General features: G+C 42.8%; 1 protein-coding gene across 1 annotated transcript in view; it reads right to left on the reverse strand.

Annotated features, from left to right (window-relative positions):
* LOC148840069 (membrane-bound glycerophospholipid O-acyltransferase 2-like) overlaps positions 1 to 16,077 on the reverse strand; it is a 132,592-nt gene extending 116,515 nt beyond the window's left edge. The window contains exon 1 of the mRNA XM_088907210.1: positions 15,569 to 16,077. Coding sequence (XP_088763336.1) covers positions 15,569 to 15,652 — 84 coding nt within the window. The 5' untranslated portion in view covers positions 15,653 to 16,077. The remainder of the gene's footprint in view (positions 1 to 15,568) is intronic.
* Between the last annotated feature and the right edge of the window lie 38 nt (positions 16,078 to 16,115).

Genomic DNA, 16,115 nt, shown 5'->3' on the forward strand with positions numbered 1-16,115 from the left:
CCCATTACTGAAAGAGGTGAAGCCTTGTCAAATTCAAGCGACGGGCCTCAAGGACAGGCTGTGTCCTACTGCCACAGGTGATGGAGTTTTTGTGACGAGTCTGCCTCCGACTTCCGTGGGATGCCTAAAACTGAATACGCTGCCAGGACCACAGGACAGAAGACACCTCCTCCTGCCCATGGCATGTTGCATGCTCCCAAAACCGATTTACATGGTATCCAGGGTTATGCCTGTGTGGAGGAGGAGTGGAGGGGAGGGGGGGAGTCTCTGCCTGTCTTTTATTTTTGCATTCCTCACACCTGAGAGGCAGCAGTAAAAACACGAACAGGGAGGATCTGCCCAAACGTTCGAGAAGCAGGACCCAGCTTTACCTTTCTGCACGAAAGCTGAAAGGAAAAAAAAAAAGCTCGCTATATTCAGGCAGCTTGTACTTGAGGTTTCGCTTGTGGGAAAAAGGATTCCCATTGGCAACAAAACCATCCCCCTTTTTCATAAATACATCACAACCCCTTACAGCACAGCCAGGCTCCAGGCTCCAGGCTCCAATCCGAGGATAACGATAAGCAGCCCAGCTAAAAACAGCAGTGCTAATGAAATGCACTGTGGGCGCACCTTATCTGCCACTCTTTATTTATATAAGCACTGCAAAAAAAAAAAAGTGGTTGAAAAGTGACTGCTCGGTACAGAACAGGAACACGAGAACAGTCACAAAGGGCCATTCAACCGATGATGGTGGTGTTCTTGTTCAGTGGTGATCCACCAAACTGATCCACGGCTCTCATCCAGTCATTTCTTGACAGAAGCCAAGTTATTGCCATCAATAACGTCGCCTGACAGCTTATTCCCACAGCACTTTGTGTAAAACAGTGCCTTCTGTTCAAAATTTGCACTTCCCTGTAGCTTCTGCTAGTCCTCTTGTTCGAGTTTCCCTGCCGATTCTGAAACAGTCCATTGATGATTTTGAGGGCGGCACATACTTGGCTCAGATCCCCTAGCAGTCTGTGTTCCACGTTTACAACAGTTCGATTTTTAGCCTGTCTGTATAGGACATTTCTTTGAACCCAGGAATGCATCTGGTGGCTTAGTTCCAAAAGCAGAAGGCATGCAGCTTTTTACGGTCTCAAAGTTCAAAAGGTTATGAAGTGAATTTATACGCGACAGCATTTATATGCGAGTGAATTATGGCAAATGACTCGTTAGCTAGGGGCTGCAGATGGACCTATGCATTAAAATTCTCACAGGTGACTTGAAAAACCTACTGTAACTACTTGGCTTTTATTTCAAACTGGCCCCGTCACGCAAGCAACTAGTGTTAAATGGATCTTAAAGGATAATTAAGTAAATCAAAATGACATCTATTAGCTAAAATCCTGACCAATTGTGAAACAGAAATACCTCTCCACAAACTGATGTTCTGAGAATTCTGGGAATTCTTCGTCTTCCATGTGTTCATCTGTTACTGTAAGCTGTAAATCTCATTGCTAGGGCTGATGTGGGCATGTAATGTAGAGTCATTACATTCTTTGCCTATTTTTTCCCCCTAGAGTGTTTTTTGTGAAGACAAATCCTTCTTTCAAATCATTCGCCCATTGTATTACAGGCATCTTTGTTTTACACTAGTTCCGTCCACTAATGATTTATTCATGAGAGAAAAGCATACATGCTTTTATCTCTCATACTCTTCTACAAAATACAAAGTGTTGTGCTTATGTCACACTGTAAACAGTAAACAGCTGCCCCTCATTATTTGTAAATATTGTTACTTAATTAGCTGTGGATGTACAGATTATGCCTGCACAAGGTCTTCTTTAAGCCCGTCTTTTCTGAGAGGCTTGACCTAATCTTTTTGATCTTGGTAAAAGACGAATGCGGTAGCTCACGAGAGCGGGAGACCACGACTGGCTCAGCGATGGCTTAGAACAGGTGGGGAAGATCAATATACTTTATAGATAGCGGTCAGATGCCAGAATGCAACCATCGACAGTGTGACCGCTTTTATACGCACATATACTTGTCGCAAAAATCAAAAGAGTTTTTTTTCCTTCATAGCAGCCCTCTCACTACATCATGTCCGTGTGCGCAGAGAGTAAAAACGTTTCTCATTAGGACGCAAAGACTGCCAGAACAGAACTTAACTGAATATTATTTCATCTTCGTTTCATAACGACACAGCTTGATCCTGGTTTCTGAATTAACGTTCGGTAAAGTAACTAGCCAGCCAAGATCAGCAACAAGCACAAAGATGTTACCTCAGGTATTTCCGAACTAGTCAGGAGAAATATAGAATATATGTCACAACTCTACTGCAACTGAAAAACACTTTTGTTTATGCTGTGATGCAAAAGGCCCACTTGTCAATTTAAATTCTGTTAAAGTCCAGTTTTGTTGAGCAGATTGTTTTTAATGAAGATGATGTCTAATTTGTCTAACCCTGTAAGAGTGAAAACACATAAGTACAAGCCTGGGCAAAGTGGAACCAATCAGACATCGGTCCTAGTTGTCTCTAAGTTGAACACAAAAATTTGTATCCTCAAAGGGCTGTCCACATGGGCTGTAAAACAGTTTTCTGAAAGCCTCCACAAATCTCGTTCTAGCATTAATTCAAACTGTTAAAAATAAATTAGTGTGGTATCTCATCCCAAGCAAGATGAAGACCTCATTCTGGATTACAATAGCAATTTCAATATGTTTTTTTTTTAAAACGACAACTGAAATTGTTATACTAATCTCGCAAATTTAACATCATCATGATGGCAGGTCAAGTAACATGTTGGTGTTTGAGAACGTGGGCCCAATCCATGGGCTTGTTTGGAGGGAATGGAAAAAGATTTCATGGGAAACAAGCGCTCAACTAACAAACACTCGATGCACGAGACGACGGGTGGTGTATTCGATGTCAGGAGAAAAAAAAAAAATGAAGGCTGACATTCAAGAACCAGGAAGAAACTAGTACGTTGGGCTCATGAATAAGAGATGAAAAGGGAAATTATACCCAGCTGTCTGCTACTTACTGTACAGAAATCATCACAGCAAGACCACCCCCAAAAAAATGAGAAAACACTGGCCACAACGTACATTGACAAGTGCTTCACAAGTCTGGAATCTGTCAGGGAAAAATACCACTACCGCCCAATATTATGGAAAAGCAGGAGATTCTCCAACGTGCTGCATCATATGTAATATTTACAAAACACGGTAATATGAAACGGCACTGTCCAAAACCCATTCATGCAGGTGGACCCACTCGAGGTGAGCTTTCAGTCCAATGGTCAGAACCTCAGGCCTAGGCTATGTGTTCAGCCAACCCCAACCAGGACTTTCCCAAGCAGCCGAACTCAATCAGCCAAGTCTCACCAGGCTTGAGTGGGTTGGAGTCTTTTCTACCCCTAGGAAGCCACAGACATGCTTGCTTTCCTTACTCAACTGAATCCTTACTTGAACTCACAAGTGGCTTTTTGGAGCCTTTTCACATTTTGCACTCGCACAGAATTCGCTTTGTGGGAGCCTTCAGAAAAAGGACGAGGGCAGCCCTTACACATTATCCACACTGTACCAGAAAAGAGGACCTTGGCCCCCAGTTCCAGGGTTTGTAACCCCTGTACCGAGGTATCTCCAGCCTGGCTGGAGATGTGCGACCCCTGGCAGGGATGGCAGCCCAAACAGTGCCAGCTGTGCCTGCAAGGCAACCTGGAACTCCCAAAACATCGAAAGATCGGTTTTGACCTCGAAGGAGCCGGAGGAAAGGGGAGGCGATTAGTAATTGGAGATTCAAAACTGGCGGGGACAAAAAAATATATATTTAGCCATTCCAATACCAAAATACCTACCGAAGAAACAGCCTTTTCCAGGCGAACTCCACTTAAACAAAACAACAAACTAACATACAATTTCAGACTGTGAAAGCAATCCAAGCTGGCACACTACAAAAAAAAAATGAAGAGAGAGTTCAAATATGCATGCCAGAGCCTCAATGTAATCACTATCCCCATATCGTCTGGGACACATTTCAAAGGACTTTACAGAATGAATCAATCAATTTAGCACCAGAGGTGTGTGCAAAGTGCAGCAATCCTCCCTATTTGCAAATATAGGATTGGTGTGTAAGATAAGTAGTACTGATAAGGAACTGAACACTAAGGTTACAATTCAAGAAAAGGAGCAACTGAAACACCAACCGGGTATTAAATCCAAAGGTAATAAAAGGAAATCCGATTTTAAAAAATGGTTCTGGTACAGGAGGCATGTGAACCAAAAATTAATTAACTTTCCTGTTAGAGATGGTTAAATTCAAGAGACCAGAATGTGAAAGAAAGTGTCTCAAGGGCTTATTCTAAACCCCCAGAAAATTACAACTTCAGCTGCAGTCACTTCCTAAAAGCATGGAGTCTGCATCCAGAAGTGGACTGTGTCATGTGCGTTCAGACCTCTCTCTAGACTAACGAGATGAGTGTGCTGCCTGGGTTAAGTTTAGCAGATGTGACGTCAGCTTTAAACATTTGATCCTCTCGGTCACTCAAGATAAAAGAGCCTCGTCACGCTCCCTCCTACTCGAGTCACACACTCGGGAAAGTGCATCCACAGCCGTATGAATATGGTGCCCCAGGGTCTGACATGCTCCACAAGATTCATATTGGCAAATAAAGTCGGTCAAATTCATGATAGCACTGAATGGGAATTTGTTATAAGACGTGTGAAAAATACAGCATGAAGACAGAAAGACTGGGAGTCACAGAACAGTATCCTCAGTATTCTCAGATTTCTGTCAACTAGGGATGCCGCACAACTAGAGAGAACGTGCGTGTTTCTAAAGTCCCCTTCAGATACCTGAATATTAAGTATATTGGTTTCTCAAAAAACAGTTTACCATCTTCCCCGTACTACTGTAAACTTTTGGAAACCTGGTGCTTAAACCGCATCGCCCCTTATATGCTTGGAGAACTAATCTCTTTACAGCTCTGAATGGGCATTTAAAGATGCTTTTCAGACACAAATGCATTCACATTTTTCTGCATTACACTATGAAAGCAGGCTGCAGAGCTGCTGAAACGTTTTCATGTCCACAAGAAAGACTGAACTTGAGTCCCCATGACCAAAGGAGTGCTATGCAGTCAGCCAGCAATCACTCAAGTGGAGTTCTTTTTACGTTTTGTATAAAAGAAGTTGTGAAAGTTTTGACACGATAAACAAAAACTACCCAGAAAACAGCCAGACAACAAACAAAATCTCAAACCTGCTTATGCCCTTTTACAGTTTTCTTGTTGAGATAAGAATAAAGTCAAACTGTGTGATAGGAGTACAATAATGTAATCACAAAATGATCCTGGCGAGGTGTTGTGACTTGTGGTCTCCAGGATCTCGTACTATAACTAACAAACTGCTTTTTGCCAGGTTAGCTGGCTGTGAATGCGCCTTGATCACAAGAGACAGGGCACTGACTGAGTATACCGCCGACACAAAGACTTAGCTCTCTTGATAAGCCGGGAAAATTGGTTCCTTTCTGCGTTTCACATTAATTTTCACCAGGCTTGACGCTGAAAAGACCGGATCACCTCATTATCTGTACCCAACCAACTCTTTAAATCAATTTTCACTATGTTCCCATGCAACAGTCAAAGTAACTCGAGTGCATCACAGTCCACCATGAATGAACAATTCATCAACATGATGCCAAAGACATGTGGAACAAACACACATACTGGATTTGCTCAGCCTTGTGCATCACAGTGCCTCGTGGAAGATGTATAAGACCAGAAGCTTATTATTATACCACAGGGGTTTTGAAAGATCACGGAAAGGAATGGGCAGTTCTTCTGTGTCTGAGGATGCATTAATGACAATAATCAATGCAACAATCAATTGACAATCCTACCATTTTCCTGCACTATGGAGCGGATATACGGCATTGTGCACATATACACATCCAATGACAGATCTGAAAATTGACAGCGCAGTCGATTTTCAAAAATATGTATAGAACATACCTCAAACAAACGTGCCGTCAAAGACACACGTCTGTGCTCACACTACAGCAGAAGGTGTGCTTTGAAACAAGAAGGCTTAGTCTTCAGCTGAAAGTAGTAGTATTATCACCTTGTAACCTGAGCCCATCAAAACTTGGATGCAAAGCAAGACTACAGGTGGCACTGATCCCTCTGGACCTGATTTACCAAACCAGTGCCCCAGCTGAGGTGACCAGGGACCTGTGCTATAGGAGATGTTATCCTTTGGATGAGCTGTTAAATCAAGGTCCTAACTACTTAGTCATTAACTATCCAAGTGGCATTATTCCAAAGGGCAGGGGTGTTAACTCAAGGGTCCAGGCTAAATTCCTCTGGGTTGCACAAAGGCTGTTGCCTGACCCGCAGTGTAGTGGGGCTGCTATGTGTCACCCAGGTGGTGCTACACTCCGATGTAGCATAGTGCTCTGTGATCCTTTTTTTAGATCAATATTATGTGAACGCACAAAATTAAGCACGCTAAAAACACAACTGCTGATGGCCGAGTTCCTTTTTCACAACATCACTTGGGGGGCAGCAGTCACAAATTCTGAGACTGGTTATAAAAATCTCAGTAACAAAAGAAATTCATTGATAGGATCGCAAGAATTGACAAATTCCACATTAAGCGTCCAAACAAATCGTGAACTTTGTTGCCACTTGTCAAAAACCTCTTGTCAAAAACCTCACAAGAACTGTGACGTGATGCGGCCCTTCCTGCTCACTAGTCCCCGTAATGACTAATGTAATGTAATGTAAGAGCAAATAAGTAGAGGCTGTGCAGCAGACGTTGCGCCACAGAAATGTTCCAACGTGACCCGACAACGTGAGAGTTAACAAATAAGTTGTATTTGTCGGCAAAACCACCTCTGAGTTGAAAGCAATATTTATATTGGATTAAAAAAATGTATTCACAAGCCTCATCAATGTTTACAATGAATAGGGCCGATTCACCTTAGAGGAGGTTTTGCTGCCTTATTCTGAATCGCAGAATATGGAGCTGCATGGACCTGGAAATTTAATCAAGTAAATTGGAGGTTTTACAAGCTTCTGTGTACATTTTGCTTTTGCTGTGATTTGAAATGCACTCATCAATGCGCATCAATTTCTAACCCTGAAATATAAAAATTGCCCTGCAGTTCCCCTTTAGGTTACTGTGAACCTCTTGTTACAGTGGCAAATGTTTCCAGCAGGACGTAAAGGAACCTCAATACCAATGAACTTGAACGTGCAACTGCAGCACAAATGAGCCATCAGCGCTTGCGTACGAGGGGTGCATGTGGAACCCCTGTTTTTTTACCCAAACAAAGCACCCCACCATGACCCACTCAGCACGAGCCCATCAGCCAAAAAGGTGGTTGAGGAAATGGAAAGATGTCACGTTTAAAAAGGGGATCTTTCAGCAGGAGACGGCAGAATAATCACACATACTGTACAAACAAATCTGGTTCAGAATATGTACATTATATGCAAACATTGGAGCGGCGGCTCTGTGGCTAAGGATCTGTGCCTGTTGCTGGAAAGGTTGCCGGTTCAAATCCTGCAGCCGGCAGAGGAGTCCTACTCCGTTGGGCTCCTGAGCAAGGCCCTTAACCCCAACTGCTCCAGGGGCGCTGTACAATGGCTGACCCTGCGCTCTGACCCCAAGCTTCTCTCTCCCCATCTGTGTGCCTGTGTGTCTCATGGAGGGCAAGCTGTGGTATGCGAAAAGACAAATTCCTAATGCAAGAAACTGTATATGGCCGATTAAGTGATCTTATCTTATCAGCTTTGAACTCATGCTCCTCAGTCACCAGCAGAAAGACCAGCGTCTACTGTCTCCTGCTCCAACCCCACCCCCACCCCATCTTTAACAGATTCGGATTCTGTTACAGGTCACGACAATCAGAGGAAACCCCGTCTTCCATTACTGGATGAATTACAGCACTTGTCTTTCTCGGGAGAGCGTGCGTCCGAATTATCTCCACTGCACTGTTCCCAAAGGCCCCTCACATAATGGTACACATTCAAGAGGAACAGCGTGAATGAGTACCAGACCTTATTGCTTCAAACTGGGTGAGCTCATACTCTTTCATGACATTCTGCTAATGTCAGTGCTTTGTCAATATTAATAAATTAGGGAGAGAGCATCAGCAGCACCCAGATGAAACAATTTGACATTATATTTGAGGGGTGGGGGGGCTGTTTAGGAGTCAGGAGTCAAACTACACCAGACTGTAATTGTGAAGAATCTCATCTGTGTGCAATTTGGCATTACATTATACACAAATCTAAAAAGAAGTTTATTTTGTATATTTTTGTATTTATAATGAGGATATTATCTTTTAACTAAATATGAAAACAGCTTTGGTGGCTCAAAGCCTATTAGATAAAACAGCATTACCAGATTTACCAGAGACATGAAACTGGTCTTTGTATTTGTCCAGCTGTAGAAAATCAAAACGTTTTGCTGCAGCCAAGTCAGAGTTTTAACAATCATTTAAAAACAAACCTCCTCAGCTTGAGCTTACAGTTGAGTTGTATTCAATTTGCAATTTTGGACTGTTCACTGTCACCGTTTGTCTCATTGTGAACTGTGCTTTTGATAAACGCAGAATAAGAAATAAATATTTGTTTTTTACCTTATCTCCTCGATTTGTCTTCTTAAAGCAGAATGAAAAATAGGGCCACACTAGAAAATACTTTCAGCAGGGAAAACAATGGTTTTATTTGCAATACTATGGGAGAAATTAAAATAGTCCACTGAACAGCAGGTTCAATGTGTTATTTATTCTTTCTAAAGATTTATGAAAAATTCAAAATACTGGAATGACTCATCACCATTTTCCCTGTCATTGGATGTGATAAAAAAGCAATAAGTAAAGTTAAGTAAAAATGTCATTTTTTACATTTAAAAAACAAAATGACACCCTTTTCTATTATAATTCAGCAGTTTTTAATGCATTTGGCTCAGCTGTTAAAACACCCCATAAAAAAACACTTTGTAGGAAGATTTAGTTCGGTTGCACCTTTTCTGACTATTTGAAGGAATATTTCCTTCAAATCATTTAAGCTCCAAAAGTATTCAAATAAAGTATTCAAATAAGAGTGAACTGGGCGTTCACAATAAAGTATGTGCACGAACAATGAACAAGAACTCAGAATAAATGTCAAACGTCAAGAAAAAAATGAGCCTAAATACTGCATATTACAACTGATATATTTTAAGAGTCGAATACTTTATTAGTTCAGGTGGGGAGCTGCGTCAGCATGCGTCCATGCTGAAAAAAGAAGAAAGAAAACACTACTGAAGAAGGCTCCATGGCCGAAACGTTGCATTTTCTTTCTTCTCTTTCATCATGGAATAAACCTATTACTTGTTCCTTTGAATGCTTTATTATTCTAAAGTTTTTTAATTAAAATAAAGCATCAAAATTCTCTGGCTCAAGACTGTGTCTTGACGTTCTGCCCTCTTCTGACCTGCTGCTGCATTATGAAATGAGCCCCCAGGCCACAGTTGGAAATATTGAACTATTGAACACACATGGTGTTGGTGCTGGTGTCGGTGTTGTGACATGAGGGCGCAGGAGCTACTGTAGCACTGCTGCCTCAGAGCTTGAGCCCTGGCTTTGACTGGACCTAGGGTTCCTACTCCAGCTCAACATCCTAGGGAAACACTATAGTTTTCTATATTTTAATATATCAAAATGTTCAAGATCTTTTTACGAACCCTAACCCTAGTTGGGGTCTCAACTGAGCATTTCTGCAAATCTTTCTCAGAATACCTCCAGTCATCAGATTTCAAATGCTCCTCCAATCTAAAAAGATGACTGTACAACAATCAGAACCACTGATAAAAGCCCTTCCAAATTCGTCTTCTTTAATAATCTATCTTTGTTGGGCAAATTTTTAATCTGTGAAAAATGCTGTTAAAATGGCTTTTAAATGAGCATCCATGTTGGCCCAAGGCAGGGTTAGAGCTATAACAACCCTGAAAGGTTCACTGCATTTCTACTTCTAGTCCTACTTTAATTGACAAAATAAAGAGTGTTTATCCTACTAGGGTAACACAAGCTAATTTTTTTTACTCCTTTTATACCCGTTTGAAAACTAATATTCTAGGACCTCACCTGACTGGGAGTTGTCCACAGTGCAGAGCAAGTCAAAACCACCCCTGCAGAAGTTTAAAGGAAAAAAAAACGGGCTCTTAGCTGGTTCTCAGCACGAAGTTTGGAAAGCCCTGCACTGTACTGAAAAGTGTAGCAAAACAAATTAAAGCAACCTGGTTTGTAAATCAAAACAAAAGCATAGTAAAATTGATCAATCTAAATGCATGGAACGCTTCCCATCTTAATTAAATTAAGGAATTCTGAAAACATTTTCACTCATTTTTCTCTGTGATGACACCGGACGAGCACGCTCACAAAGTTCTTTACCGCTTTAATAGGAGTATGTACAGTATATATAAAAAATCACTTTTCTTAAGCACTTAAGAATTTACCAAACTATTTCCTTTAACACACCTTCAAGCACGGGCATCTAAATCAAAACAGCTATTGGACACTACTTAGAGAGACTGTCAGTACACCATGTGTACTTTCCTTCAAAAGAATCAAGGACACAGTGCTGGAAGCACTGCCGTTTAGCAAGTGATCTGAAATCTGTGGTCAACAACAATCTGGTAGACAACACAAGAGCACTGAACGGCCCAGAGCTCCACAGTGACAGCATAAGAGAACTGCATTTGTAGACATACTGACAGTTTCCTACCAGTAGTGGACAAAAAAAGTGGAAACACCAGGGTAACTGAGGGACACCAGTTATTACGGAGAGCGAGGCTCCCCACACACGGGTGGCTCATGCATTAAAAGCCAATAACATCCAATTTCCTGACATGTTTTGGATGAGCTCATTACCTTAGAAGACCAGGTTGATGCTCATCACTACTTAAATGGAACTGAGTGGCCATCCTAACTCTGCAGCTCCTTCCTGCTGGGAGGGGTGCCTTCTTGGATGACAATGCCCTCATCCAAAGAGCATGTATGGTCACCCAGGGGGCTGGACGAGCAATTCACTGACGTTCTCCAAAGGTCATGACCTCCTCACTCTTCCTCCACTTTCATCAACCAGGCAAGAGTTGACGCTCTTCCTCATGGACGGACGGTGCGGCTTCCCTCCAGATGGCAACAGACTCGATGTCACAGCTGACACAAGCCATACTGGCCACGTGCAGGACCCCAGCGCCCTGTTAAGTGATGTTACATTGGCATTTCCATGTTCCTGCCCACTACCTGCAGATAGTACATTCAGTACACAAAGCAAATGGTTTTCAACAGTCAGTCTTGGGCTGACAAAAAGCACCACACATGATAAAGAGATATCATAGATGATAAAGGATGATCACACAGCAGCACCATCCTGCAAGAAATTCTCAGATTTAGTCACGGATTAAAAGAATATTGTTTCTGGTGACTGTTTACTCATGGAAAATGCAGCCTGTCGGCGCCTGTCAACCACACTGGATTTCCACAACTAGAAGATCATCCTGGCTGGTGCCGGTTACTACCCATCCCTGCGAGGTGTACGTTACGGATAAGCCTGGTTTGTCACGCAATCTCACCGACGGAGTCTAAACGAACCAGCTCGTTCAGTCTGCATTTTACTCAGAGGACAAAATCCCACATGAACGGCACACCACTGCTGTTTCTTTGGCCCACTGAATTAAAAGAAAAGTGGCAGAGGAATATCACTTGAAATTGTTCAAGTGTTGCGTAAGTGCATGCCTAAACTGGTACTGTATCTCAGCCTCACCCAAAACCTCTCCCACAAAATACCCTTAAAACAAACAGCCAAAGGCAAGCCAGCACTGTGGAAGGAAACGGGTTTGTTCTGGGAGCCACAAAGATCACAGGAGAAGATATAACAGAGATAAGTGTAAAACCCCAGATCTCCACTACTACATTACCAAACCCTGGACATGCCGTTTCAACGTAAACTCTTCTATAGCCACCAACAAAACTTGTGCAGTGTATTTGTGCTGCTATAATGCAGAATGTTAGAACCAACATTACCAAACATGGTTAAAAAAAATTTCATAAGCACTGCATTTACCACCAAAAACATGGCTCTTCAGAGTTAATTCTCAAGACTAGGTTTGAAGACACCCCGATTACATCAAACCAGATACCTAGCCTCAAGGGTCACGTCTATATATTTAAAAATGTGAAATGTATTCGACAGATAATTCAGTTCCTTTACAATCAAAAACATACTGTGTTAATATGTTAGCAATACTGAGTGTGACCCGAGTTCCCAAATTTGGAAATACAGTAGCATCATGTGACTGAACTGACTGCAAAAAACAAAAACAAATCAAAAGGCCAAGATATGCAGACTCTTGAGGATGTGTTATAAGTTAATAGGGCAGCCACTTGAGCAAAGCTTTCAAACTGCTTACATTGAGAGTCTTTTGAGACAAGCTGTTAGTATGTCCTTTGATTCCCTCACATTAGGGATAAGTATGAAAAATGTCAACTGATACCTTCAAACAGATGTTTCAGAGTCCCTCAATGCAGACTTAACAAAACGAAGGCTTCATTACCCCACAGTCAATCAAGCTACTCCAACAAGTATTTGATATGGGCAGGTCACTCAGTGTTTAAGTGCAAAATGAAAGGGTGTTGTGCAAATATACATGCTGAGGTTGAGTATGTTGGAAGTCAACTCACAGACTGTGGTGTAGCTGTGTGGATTCCTGTGGGAGTGTTCTGTCATTAACGTAATGTTATATTAAGTTTGAATGCATTCTCTCAACAGTAAAGCTGTTTGGATGCAAAACAAATTTCTGAGAAAGCAAACAATAAATACGATTGTATCGTAAAATTGCTAGCATCAATTTCCAAGTATTTTTTTAATGGATTAACACTTACTGAAAAAGCACCTGCACATCACTATATACATTTGAAAACTGGAAAAAAATAGAATTGCTCCTTGCCATCGCTTTTCTCTACCATCCCTAAACACAGCGCTGAAATAAACAGGTTCCTGCTGAGTAACACAGTTGCTGGGTGTAAAAAACGTTGTTCTCTGGTCCTAATTATTTCCTGAATTAGTGGAGGTACGTTTAAATGCCACTTTGAAGCCGGACCGATGTTCAACAAGACTAAGCTCCAGGAAAGAAAATAAAGCCTATGGATTATCCATCTATCCATGTTTGAACCGTTCTCCCAGTTCAGGGGCATGGGGGAGCCACAGCCTATCCCAGCAAGCAGAGCCAGGCTGGTGTACAGCCTGGACACCCGTCCATCACAGACACGCACACTCACACCAGGGAAAACGTTCCAAGAAGCCAATTAACCTACCAGTATGTCTTTGGACTGTAGGAGGAAACCGGTGCACCGAGAGGAAACCCACACGAACCTGGGGAGAACATGCAAACTCCACACAGACAGCACCCCCAGTGCAGAATCGAACCCAGGACCCCAGTGTTGCGCAGGGCAGCGATGCTGACCACTGCACCACTATGCCAGTCCATATAGATTATCTGAGAAAGTGATGTTCACTTGAATTAGTTTCCCCAAAGACTGATTTAATATTAGTAGCACCGAATTGTAAATTGTAAATGCCGTACTGACTTGTCATGACAGGCCAGATGTCACTCTTCCGTGAGAAGAAAAACCTTACCCCTTTCACTGCACATATTTGAAGTTGCGTGGGGGGCCCACGGGAGACACAAAGCGCGTTTGTGTTTTGAATACAGGGCGAACTGAAAGCCAACAGACGTGTTCTCTGTATTCAGCTGTTGTTGAGTTAACTTATTGTTAACTGCACTAACAATTTTCGCAGAGATGTAAATAGCGTCCACGCCAAGCGTTCGTCTGTTTTTCAAGGCATCGATCTGGAGCTGCGATATGATCCGTGCACAGCAGTGACCAAGGGTGTCGGTTTGTTGGTACCCTTAAACCAGTGTTTACCCAGTGCAATGTTGCAACGGCACTGAAGTTACAATGCAATATTTTCTTCTAAAAAAGGAGCTGACTTAAGTCATGATTCCGCTCTTCTTTAACAAAACGTGACTGCACAAACCACTTAACACTCCGACACATCGTTGATTTCAAACCGAAGGCAAACGCTCAGCTGCCACCGATCTTATCTAATCCAAGCTCAAACTGTCATGAAGCGAGATAGCCGTCAGAAAATGTAAATTATAAAACTTAAAAAGCTTCCATGATCCATCCCATATGAAAATGGGTAGACAAAAGGAACGGGTCTTTTATATTTCGGTCATTTTAATCGATTAGACACACACGCCACAATTCTTATAGAACTTGATTATAACCTGTTGTAACATTAATTTCAGTTCCCGTAAATAAACCTACCGAATGTCAAAACAGATTAGATATTGTTGTCAATCTTCCAAAATTAATGCAGAAGGCGTCTATAAAAGTGGGACTGAGGATTACCTAAGGACATTATGAATAGGGGGGGGGACAAGAAAGATTTAGCGAGGCAAATGAAAAAGTAGAAAGCCAAATTTGCCATTCGACCACAACCTTTTCGACTGTGCAGTGTATCAAATAAATTCGTTCACGCCTCAAAAAAAGCCACTCGTTCAACTTCATGCACGGATTCAAATCAAACTGGGCAAGACAGGGCGATATTCGTACCCTACTAACCAAACACCCAAATCTGAAGAAGTCGACAAATGAACCAAACACACACGCCGCCACACACTCCAGAGATTGTTGTGAACACGAAGACATTTCGGAATCGTATAATTCAGGCTCTGCGCCAACGCCTGAAGTTACCGGACAACTTTCGCCCTGCAAATATATTTGCGACACGGCCGGTGTCACGCCGAGATCTGCGAGGAATCGTAACAGGGGCTTCGACTGGGGTCGCTTTTACAGATTAGAGACATGAAGACGTGCCTCAATTCCCGATGCGAAGATGCGAGAATGACCCACATCGAGGACAGAGACGCGGATCCAGGCAGCGAGGAAGAAGACTGCCCTGCAAGCAGCCAACTCCCTCTCCCCCAGTGAACAGAAAATCTTGAAAATATCCTTACGGCAACTTCCAGTCCTTTTTTAGTGGCGATTTCAACGCGTCGCCAACAAATCTGCTTCGCTGTTCTAGTATTTTTTACCCAATAGCCTCGCAAAGAAAAAAAAAACCACACCGAGTTAAAAAAAAAACAACAACCTTTCCTCGAACTGCAAATGACAATTCGGCAGATACCCGAGATAATTTCCAAGAATGAATGAAAATTTAACACTCAACGTCCACGACTGGCAAGAGACCAGATTTACTGGCACCGCTATGCTCGGGTGCAAATAAAACCAACACAGTGCAAACAACGGTGTTTTGTTTTGTTTTGTTTTGTTTTGGAGGGGCAGAAAAAGATCAACAAAATCTCCAACATCATCCACATCGCGTCGTGCCCGAGAGAAGCAAGAAGAGAGACTTGGTCATCGCGGGTGACCGTGCTGTGCCACACGACCTGCGGACGCTCACATAACGCTCTGTACAAGAAGCTCGGCTTTAAAAAAAAATAAACACAATCGGTGCGTTTAAAAATGTTCATGCATTACCTGGTCTATAGGGAGACTGATGATATCGCTAATTGGCTGCAGCAGGGTCGAGCCAGTGCAAGAGGATATGGTTGCTGTAGCCATGATTAGGAACGCTTTTTTTTTACAAGATCCCCCTCTCTCTCTCTCCCCCAGTGGATCCCCAGATTCGCCTGCTACTAGCTGACAGGCAGCCGGGCTATATCTCCGCCGACAGCCACACAGCCGCTCACAACAAACAAACCCTTTTCTGTCTCCGGGCCAATCGTTCAGGGGAAACTGGCGGCTCTCAAATCCAATCAGAGGAGGAGGTCGCGGCGGGCTCTGCGCTGATGTACAGGGCCGGCAGCTAATCAGAGGGCCCCAGCCGGAGCGACCCCGGTTTTTACAGCCCGCACGCCGGGGAAGGGAGAAGCTCGCCGGGCCGCGGATTATACTCGTCCTGCAAAAAAACGTCCGGAGAGGTACCAACAGGACAAACGCGGACAAAAGACAAGTGTGTTCGTGCAGTCTGACGGCTTAAACCGCACAATAAGTATAAAAACAAACCAGTCGGTCCAGTAGTTGT

The sequence above is a fragment of the Atractosteus spatula genome, chromosome 2 (assembly GCF_055471065.1).
Source record: "Atractosteus spatula isolate fAtrSpa1 chromosome 2, fAtrSpa1.hap1, whole genome shotgun sequence".
Taxonomy (NCBI): domain Eukaryota; kingdom Metazoa; phylum Chordata; class Actinopteri; order Semionotiformes; family Lepisosteidae; genus Atractosteus; species Atractosteus spatula.